The following is a 9,793-nucleotide window of genomic DNA, read 5'->3' as shown; positions in this document are numbered from 1 at the left end:
CTGTCAGGAGAGCAGAGATTGGCCATTGGCCTCCGATGGGCATGGAAGGGGAGAAGGTGGAAGGGGCAGGGCCATGAGAAGGCTGGGTCACGTGGGAGAAGACAACTGACACCCACACCATCTTCCCTGTCCTCGAGGGCTCTGCATTTGCTTCAAGTTCTTCCTTCCATCTTATTTGCCCCTCTCTGCCCCCCTGTCGGTGACAGAGGAATGCCATCTCAGCACCTCGTCTGATCATCTGTCTCTTGCTCAGTCAGTCTGTCATGGAATCAGCATATCAGGGTCCCAGTGGCCTTCCTGAGCCACCTCCCCCATCCCAACCAGCCCAGGGGTGATAGGATCTCAGGCTGTTCCTTGCATAGCAGTTCTTCCTGCTAGACTGAGTTGTCCACTGTCTTCCTCGGTCCAGGACCTCCACCTGCTATTGAGCTCTCCTGCTCCCCAAGGCAGGGCTGGTGGGCTGGTGGTCTCTGCCTCCCTCACAGCCATGGGTCAGAGCCCTGCCTAGAAGGGGCACGTAGTCAATGTGTGCTGAATGAATGAATGAGTGAAGGAAGGAAGGAGGTTACCTTCCTGTTGAAGGTCTCCAACAGTGTCCCCCGAAGCTGCTTGAAACAGAGTGCCTATAACCAAACTCATGCTTTTCTGCCCTTTCCCCACCATGCCCCATCACAAGCCCCCCAAACCTGCCTCCTATGTCCTCATGCAATGACCTCCATCCTCCCCAGCAGGTGTGTATTAAGCAGTATGCAAGGTACACACAGGCCTATTTGTGTTTACTTGCTAATCTGTAGTGCACAATTTCACATGGGTTCCATTACATCTTTGATGTGGTGAAAACAGATGAAATTGTGCACTACAGCTTAGCAAGTAGGCACAAGTAAGCCCACGCGTACCTTTGGTATTGGGTAATCTGTCCCAACTCCCCAGCACCCAGACCAGGAAGCTCCATCATCTTCAACTCCTTCGTCTCTCTCACCCCTTGTAAAATAAATGACCACGTCCTGCCTGCCATTCTGAAGCCTCAGCAATCCCTCCTTTTCTGTCCACCCCCCAGCGGACACTAAACCAGCCACTGTCTTCTCTACCCTGAAAACTGAAGCAGCCTCTATGCCCTGCCATCCCAGGCTACCCCTCTCTGCGCCCTGTCCCTTTCTCAGACACAGCTCTGAGCATCACACCCTGTAGCGCTCCTGCGGCTCTGGGAAGATGTCCTGGCCCAGCTCCAGGGCCCACTTTTCGGCCTCACATCATGTCTTCCTCATAGCCAAACCCATCCATAGTCAAACCCTGTCCTCCACTGAGTCCCCTGGGCTTGCTCACGGGCTCCTCTCCTGGTGAACTGTGAGCACCTCCCTAGAAGGCCTCCCCTGGCTGCAGAAAACCCCTCCCTTCCCTCAGCGCCTCCTTCCCCAGTCCCAGTGCCTGCTCCCCCTCCCACCTTGAGCTGAACCCATTGCCATTGAGTTGATTCCCACGCATAGCAACCCTATAGGACAGAGTAGAACTGCCCCATAGGGTTTCCGAGGAGCAGCTGGTGGATTCGAACTGCCGACCTTTTGGTTAGCAGCTGAACTCAAAGGGCAGTTATTTCTCCCTACCCAGTACACCTTGAGCCCCGGGAGGGCCAGGGCAGCCCCTCCTTCACCTCTGCGCCCCCAGGCCTGGCAGGCAGCAGGTCTCGGCACATGGCCCTCCTTTCCTTCCTTGCCGTCCTCTTGTAACAACTACAGTCTTTCACACATTTGTCTCACCTGAGCCTCCACCTGCCTGTAAGGTAGGGCAGAGAGGCCCAAGTTACTCTCCCCCTTCCAGGCAAAGTAAGAAATGGCAGGACTGGGAGGTGAAAAAAGGTCTCTGGGATAGTCAGGCACCTATTCCAGGCACAGGGGGAGGTCCAGAGTGGAAGTGCCCCTCTGGTCTGAGGCCGCTCATGTGGCAGGTTTGTGGTACACCGGGAGAGCCCAGTGCTCCAGCCGCCACCAGAGCTAGAGGAGCAAGGCTCCTCCGAGCTTCTGTCCTGGGTGCCTGCAGACCTGGACAGAGCTGAACCCATGGGCACCTGACTGGGGGCTGCAGACTGCAGGAGCAGAACAGAAAGGTGAGTGTCCTCCAGGTCAAGGGGAGGGGGACTGCGAGAGCTACACCTAGTCTTTAGCCCTGAACTTCCTCTAGGGGAGGAATGTTATTTCTACGAGCAATTAATCCCTGGAAAGGAGAGGGACTGAACATGCCCACATGAGTCAGACCTCAACACGGCCTCAGGGCTGGGCCTTGAGTCTGCCCCAGAGCTTGACCTTGACCGAAGGAAAGACGGCTTTGAGAGTGTGGCCATGCTCGTGTCTGGTAGCAGGGAGGGCTGGGGCCAGGGCCTTGCCTGGAGTCCAACCCCCTTCCCTTGACCTGCTCCACCAAGTAGGCTTATGAAGGCCCAGCAGTAATAAGAAGGGACTCTCCTATCTCCTCTCTTCTTCCTCCTCTTCCACCTTCTTCACCGTCTAATCAGAAATAGAGCATAAAGCCATGGACTCTACAGAGTTGTTCTGAGTAAGAAGCAAGACACCCTACATACACCTGCTCAGCTCATGGCCAGCCCAGGAAGTCCTTAACATGACAACTGTTGTTATTTTTAGCATCATCATCACAGACAGGGCACACTGGCTTCTCCCAACAATCCTAGAAGCTCGGTATTATTGTCTCCATCTTGAAGATAAATTAATAATGTAATAAACTGATCCATTTATGGACAACAAGGAAACAGACTCAGAGAGCATAAAGCTTAAGCTAGAGGTGGGAGACATTGTATGTGACTTCATGGCATGCCTGCCTGCTCCCTGCCCTTATGAAGCACGAATCTCTAGCCCAGGGCTGGCAAGCAGCCCTCCATCATCTGGTCTCCAGGGGTAAGACATACTCACTGCCTCCCAGGCTGACAGCACAGGGGTCAGGGGATCCCAGAGGGTCTGGGGATGACGGTAATGTGCGTACAGCCCTTCTTGGAGTGACCTGATCACCACCCACCCTGACTCCTTGGGTCATCACATGTCACCATGAGGTTGATGGTTTTGTCCTTACTTTAAGGTTGAGGAGACAGAGTCAGGGCGCATCCCAGCCAGAAAGCAGAAGATCCCAGGATCCTGGCTGTAGGACTCTGCCAAGGGGCCTCCTTCTCAAAGGAAAGACCCTCATACCCAGAGCCCCTGCACTAAAGACAGAACCCCCTTTCCAGCCCCCAGCACCCTACCCCAGCACCTCACCCCAGCACCCCACCCCAGCACCCCACCCCAGCACCCCACCCCAGCACAGAGGTGCTTCACCTCTCTGAACCTCCCTTTCCCTGCCTGCACCATGGGGACAGTCACATCTGGCCTGTCTTGTCTACCCCACAGTGGCCATGGAGACAGGAGGGGAGGCCTTGCCAGTGGCAAACTTGTCATCATTACTACTCCAAGGACTGCGGTATTCCCGTCCTCATTGAGGGAGGTCAGTGTCACTTCCAAGCTCCAGAAAAGACCCAAAGAACCCCTGCACCAAGGGGTTTCCCAGTCGCTCCCCCGACCCTTGAGGCCCTGAGGGTATGCAGCCCCTTGCCCACTCCACTGGACCTGGAGGCCTCCACAGTGTGGAGCTTCCTCAGGCAGCAGGGTGGGAAGACAGCATCTGCTCTAGTCCATTGTCTTAGTCAAGTCTGTTGTCTGGTATTCCACTAACTTAGGGCTCAGGAAGTTCTTCCTGATGTCTAAATGGAGCGCCTCCTGCTTTAGTCACTTCACAATGAGCCAAGGCAGAGCCACTTCATCAGAGTCCCGGTTGTGCATGACAAGGTCCTCCCCTCCCCCATTACTCCCCAGAAGACAGGAGCCACCCCGGGGCCCAGACTCTCACCCCTCCAGCTCTGGGATGAGGCTGTCACACGGACACTTGTGTAAGAGGCTTCTGCTGGTGAAGGCCAACGTGCTGTCTGGGACCCGGAGTCCTGCACCTCCATTCTGGGAAGAGAAAGTACATGTCGTTCTGTGGGTGTGAGGGGTCCTTGGGAAGGTGGGACGGGCAGGTGACCAGGGGATGTCAGTGAGCCTTGGGAACAGTAAGGGTCTCAGCCTCCTCAGGGTGGGCCTGGCCTTTCAGAAACCAGCAAAGTGCAGCCCAGGGAGAGGCCGTGGCTTCCCTGGGTCCCCAGAGCACCAGAGGATGATGTCCCTGCCCCCATGCTCATCTCACCTGACCCTCCTCACACTGGCCACGAGACCCCTCCTTGTGCAAAGTGGCCCTGCGGGCGCTAACCAGAGGTCTCCATGACCATGTGCTGGTGTCACCTGCCTGGTCATTCTGGCCACCGTAATCTGGCCCCGTCTCAATACCCACTACCCTCAGGGCATCCAAGAAGGATCGTGTGTCCCCCTTGAGGTTATTACGTGTCTGCTTGTAGCGACCCTCCCACCTTTTCCACCTGGTACCACCTGATCCTTCAGAACCCAGCTCAGATGTCCCATCCTGGTGACACCACGTTGCCTCCCACCACCCCCACCCACCCCTAGGAGGAGGAACCCTCCTTGGAGCCCACCCTGCCGGTGGTCCCTGCCTCAGTTCTCTGAGTCCTGTTGCACAGGGAGCCCAGGCAGGCAGGGCCCCAGCTAGTTCATCTTCAGTAACCGGGAAGGGCAGAGCTGAGGTCCCAGAACTAACTCACATAGCCCCTGTCCCACACCCACCACTCACAGCCCACAGGAAGGAGGAGGTGGGGACCGAGACGCTGGAGGCAGGGCAGAGGAAACCTCCACCTGCACCCTGCATCCTCCCAGCCAGACCCTACCTGGAACAGGTGGCTCTTGCCGGGGTTAGGGATTTTCTCCTTCCACTCGTGGTTCAGCCTGGAAAGACACCAGGGAGGTGGCAGCTACCAGAGACCTCAGGGCCAGCTGCTCCCATGTTCACGTACAGAGGGGAAACTGAGAACCGGGGGGGGGGGTGTTCAAGGCCTCACAGGGGATCTGTGGCAGAGCAGGGACTGAAGGGGCCCTGCTGTGTGACTCCCTGCGCCCTCGGGGTCCTAGGTAGCCCCACCCTGTCCACCCTCCCCATGGAGACCCCTACCTGTAACCATGGATGCTGCAGAAGAAGAGGGCAAGGAGCAGGGCGAGAGTGACGAGGACCAGGATGAATGCCAGGGCCCACACAGGCAGTACTTCCGGGCACAAGGAGGAAAGGGCATTAACATCCAAGTGGGAAATGCTGGGGGCTCAGGAGGGAAGGGGTGGGGTGGGGCACCCCCAGACCCTGCCCTGTGCAGGCCCAGGGCTGCAGAAGCTCACTGTCATAGTAGCCCAGGGAGGGGGCCAGGCCCATGCTAAGAAGTGGAGGGTTCTGGTCTGAAGCCCACAACGCTCTACATGCTGGGAGGCCTGGGAGAGTGAGAGCCTTTCCAGGAGGAAGTGGTGAAATGGGAGGCAGTGGCTGCAACCCCGGCACTCGGGGAGCTTCCTGAAGGAGGTGGCATGTAAGAGGGCCTCAAGTTGTGGGGAGGATTTGGAGAGACCAAAACCAAACCAAACCAAACCCACTGCCATGGAGTCAATTCTGACTCATAACAACCCTATAGGACAGGGTAAAACTGCCCCATAGGGTTTCCAAGGCTATAACCTTTATGGAAGCAGCCTGCCACATCTTTCCCCTACGGAGCAGCTAGTGGGTTCAGACAGCTGACTTTTTGGTTAGAAGCTAAGCCCTTTAACCACTGTGCCACCAAGGTTCCATTTTGGAAAGGCAAAGCAGGAAAACACAGGCTGGCAGAGGAAACAGCATGTGAAAGGCCCATCAGGAGCCCCTCGAGGCTTCCTGCTGTGCAGGCCCTGAGCCCCACATAGGCTGGGCCACCTCCTGAACTCCCCTCTTCTTTCCTCCTTTGGGCGTGGTGTCCAGCTCTCCTTTCTGCCTGAGTGTGGTCCTCTCCCTGGGGCTCTTCCTCTCCATAGGTGGCTGAGGCCCCTTCCGGCACAAACCATCCACAGGACTTTATCATTTATGTGTCTCCTGGTGGTCACTCTGGGGAAATGTGAGTGGCCAGCAAGAGCAGCAAATACAGGCAGGAGATGAAGACTAAGGAATCAGACCAAAAATTCCAAGCCTAAGCCCCGGTCCATAGCTCTCAATGTCTTTCCTATTATGGTAACGGGGAACTCTTGGTGAGTGAGCACTGGAACGTGGCTGCTACAAAGTCTAGTGAAACCATGGGCCACATTTGTAGAGTCCCAAGTTCCAGGCTGAGGGAGGTGAGACAGAGGAACCTGCTATCCTGGGCTCTGCTCAGAAACCATGTGGAGTCTGTGTTGCACACAGGTATCACTTTCCAAGCATTGTCAGGCTATGTCAAGAAAATAAAGCAGGGTCACCACATACAGGTGAGCAGGTGGTTCACTGCACAAGGGCAACTGTATAAGAGGCAAGACGGGCCCGAATTCAGTCTGAGCCTCCCATGCCAAGCCTGGTGCCTACGGGGCTGTGTCAACCCAAGAAGAATTACCACCGCCGGCTGCTGTGGATTCCATTCTGACTCACAACAACCCCATGTGGGTCAGAGTAGGACAGTGCTCCACTGGTTTTTCAGTGACTGATTTTTCAGAAGCAGATCCTTGGACCTTTCTTTTGAGATGCGTCTGGGTGGACTTGAGCCTCCAACCTTACAGTTAGCAGCCCCAAATGTTAACCATTTGCACCACTCAGGGACTTATCCAAAACGATCCATTTTCCTAACTCCCTTTAGTAAATGTTAGCAGAGCCCGGGCATGGAGTTCAGATCGAGAAGGGCCTGGGCAACAGATCTCCATGTCCACACACACACCCACACACACACACACACGCACACACACACGCACACACACACACACCCTCTGTGCAGCTGGGCTATCCCAAGAGGGCAAGTGGAGGCCAGGAGACCTACCTCCCTCGGTGTCCCAGGAGCGCGCCTCACTCCACTCACTCCAGATCCCATTGTAGATGGCAGGGGTGGGCTTGACCCTCACCCTAGCCCAGTACCTGGTGGAGGGCTCCAGCCCCGAGAGCCACAGGCTGTATGTGTTTTGTAAAGCCTCAGTCTTGGCCTCCTGTGGATGGAGAGTAAAGAGGAGTTGGAGCGGATCCTCCAACTCCAACACCACTGGGCTTCCCCTCGCTCTTGGGGAATCTGGTTGTGTCCCCTAATCTGTGGCAGTGTTGTTCTCCACCCTGACCCTGGCAGGAGACCCAGCCCCAGACCCACTGATTGTCAGAGCAACATCACTACATATGACCCACCCATATTACAGATGACAACACTGAGGTCCAGAGAGCCCCAGGTTCCACCATGCCCAACCCTCATTTTGAAATCCTCAGCCCTTCCCAATCCTCTGTTGGGGGCAGTGTGGACCTCCAGGAACATAGTGTGGTGGACTCTGACCATGAGAAAGGTGTTCAGGAGCCCAGGGCCCACTCCTAAGTCCACCTCTGACTCTCCCCCCTCCTGTCCTCAGTGTCCCCGTGTTCTACCTGGGTCTCGGCTGATTCCATAGATTCTGGTCTGGGCTCCAAGGAGCCCCAGGTTTTACACATGGGCCCTGAGGGTGGCCCCAGGTCAGGGGAGAGGCTAAGCCCTGGGCCAGGCCCCCCTGCTCCACCAGGAGCCCTCTGCTCTTAGCGCTGCACGTTGGGATTCTGGAGAAGAGTTCCCTGGAGAAGGGTCCCCAGGGCTTTACAGCTTTTGAAAATCCTCTATCCTGGTGGCCTCTCAGCCCCTCCCTGCCCTGATGGCCTGGCCCTCTTGTAATGCTGTGATGATTTTGACTAAGTCACGTCACCTCTCTGAACCTCAGTTTCTTCACCAAGAGGTAGACGGGGGCCTGCTGACCGTACAGGATCATGATCACACCACAGTGGTGACCTGACTGCTTGGCTGCTGGGGCCAGGTGTTGGGTAGGAGGCAGCTGCTCTCCTAGGTGTGTCTCATTCTCCCACCCTCAAGTCTGCCCATGTCCCTCCTCTGCCCCAGCCTATCACCTTCCACAAGGCGGTGTCCTTCCTGTACTGGACCTCGAAGTTGGGTGCTAAGTCCTTGTCTGCTTCCCAGTGCAGGATGTAGCTGTCCCCATCCTTGGTCACATTGAGGGTTGGGCAGCCCATCTGGACTGGAGAGAGAGACACCTTCAGGGGGTGATCCAGCTTCAAATGGAATATTCCAGATGTACCCAGGTCCTGCCCCAGGTCTCTGTGCCCCCTTCAGGGGGTGACATCTACCTGGGCCTGGGCAGCACTTCTCTGGGAGGTGCTGAGCTAGACTGCTGTCTGTCAATAGTGAGGTAGCCATGTGACTGGTTATTCACGGTGGCTGAAGTACCCAACTGTATGCCTTCTCCTCTAAACAAACATGGGCAGAGTGAGAGTCCTCACTCTGATAGCACCTCTCAGCCAGTACACGGTCTGGAGAAGGAGCAATGAGCAGAGTTCCAGCCCTGGGAAATGCCCCTTCTGCACCCCCCCATCCCAGCCTGGCTTATCTGTGCTGCTTCTCCCGTGGTTTGCCAGGGGTGGGACAGGATTGGCACAGACTGCCCATCTAGAGGGAGGACAGGAGGTGCCCAGGGGTATAGGGAGGGTAACAAGTGCCCAGGGGCAATCTCTAAGTTGTTCCCCCTCCCCCAGTTTCAAGATGAATAGAATGGATAGCAGTGAGGCGTCAGCAGAAACTCCTCCCCTCTTCTTGTCCAGCTGCCTCAGTTAGGCGCCTTTCATATCTATGGCAGCTAGATCATCATTCCACGTCTCATTTGGTACCCCCTTGGACTTGCACCCTGGAGTAAATGCCTCTCTCTGTCCGCCTCCTCTGCGCCTCTGAAGATGCCACTGGGGACACACCATCCAGGTTCTGAAAGGCTGGTCCCCTTGTTAGGACAGGCCGGACCTTGCAGCAGGATTCAGAGCTGACATGATGAACAGACCAGAGAAAGGCTGTGGCCAGCTGAATAACAGCTGCAAAGATACCCGAGACCTAATCCCTGGAGCCTGTGAACGTTACCTCACACGACAAAAGAGACTTCGCAGATGTGACTAAATTAAGGATGTTGAGGTGAGATTCTCCTGGATTATTTGAGTGGGCCCTAAATGTAATCACAGATTTCCTAATAAGAGGGAGGCAGAGTGAGATCTGACTACAAGCAGAGGAGAAGGAGACGCGATGGGAGCAGAGAGAGATTTGAAGACGATTCACTGCTGGCTTTAAAGATGGAGGAAGGGGCCATGAGCCAGGAATGCAGGAGGCTGCTAGAAGTAGGGAAAGGCAAGGAAACGGATTCTTCCTAGAGCCTCTGGACAGAATATGGCCTCGCCAGCATCTTGGCTGATTTTGGACTTCTGGCATTCACAGGAGTCCTGGTGGTACAATGGTTAAGTGTTGGGCTGCTAACCAAAAGGTCAGCAGTTCAAATCCACCTGCTGCTCCTTGGAAACCCTATGGGTCACTGTGAGTCCCAATCTACTTGGCAGCAAGGGGTTTGGTTTCTATGGCCTCCAGAACTGAAGGAGGAGCAGCACCAGGCCACTGTGCTTTGTTGGCTATAGTAGGGACTTTATTCTGTGCAGGACAGGGCCCTTGGAAGGTTTTGGGCAGAGGAGAGGTATGATTTACTGATGTGTGACCAGAATCACATGAGCTGTGACACTGAGAATAAATTGAATGAAGAGCAAGGGTAGAAGTAGGGAGACCAGCTGTTGCAAGGATCCAGGAGGAGTTGGTGGCTTAAACCAAGGCATAAGCAGAAAGTAGTCA

General features: G+C 55.6%; 1 protein-coding gene across 4 annotated transcripts in view; it reads right to left on the bottom strand.

Annotated features, from left to right (window-relative positions):
- The window catches only part of LOC100670281 (cytokine receptor common subunit beta), a 43,610-nt gene that overhangs the window by 13,949 nt on the left and 19,868 nt on the right, over positions 1-9,793 (bottom strand). For all 4 annotated transcript variants that reach the window (XM_064283610.1, XM_064283609.1, XM_064283608.1 and 1 more), the window contains 5 exons: positions 8,029-8,156; positions 6,938-7,100; positions 5,095-5,185; positions 4,814-4,871; positions 3,886-3,989 (listed from right to left, as the gene is read on the bottom strand). In XM_064283610.1, the coding sequence (XP_064139680.1) occupies positions 3,886-3,989; positions 4,814-4,871; positions 5,095-5,185; positions 6,938-7,100; positions 8,029-8,156 (544 nt within the window). The remainder of the gene's footprint in view (positions 1-3,885; positions 3,990-4,813; positions 4,872-5,094; positions 5,186-6,937; positions 7,101-8,028; positions 8,157-9,793) is intronic.

This window comes from Loxodonta africana, chromosome 4 (genome assembly GCF_030014295.1).
Source record: "Loxodonta africana isolate mLoxAfr1 chromosome 4, mLoxAfr1.hap2, whole genome shotgun sequence".
NCBI lineage: Eukaryota > Metazoa > Chordata > Mammalia > Proboscidea > Elephantidae > Loxodonta > Loxodonta africana.
This window is presented reverse-complemented; position numbering and strand designations above follow the sequence as displayed.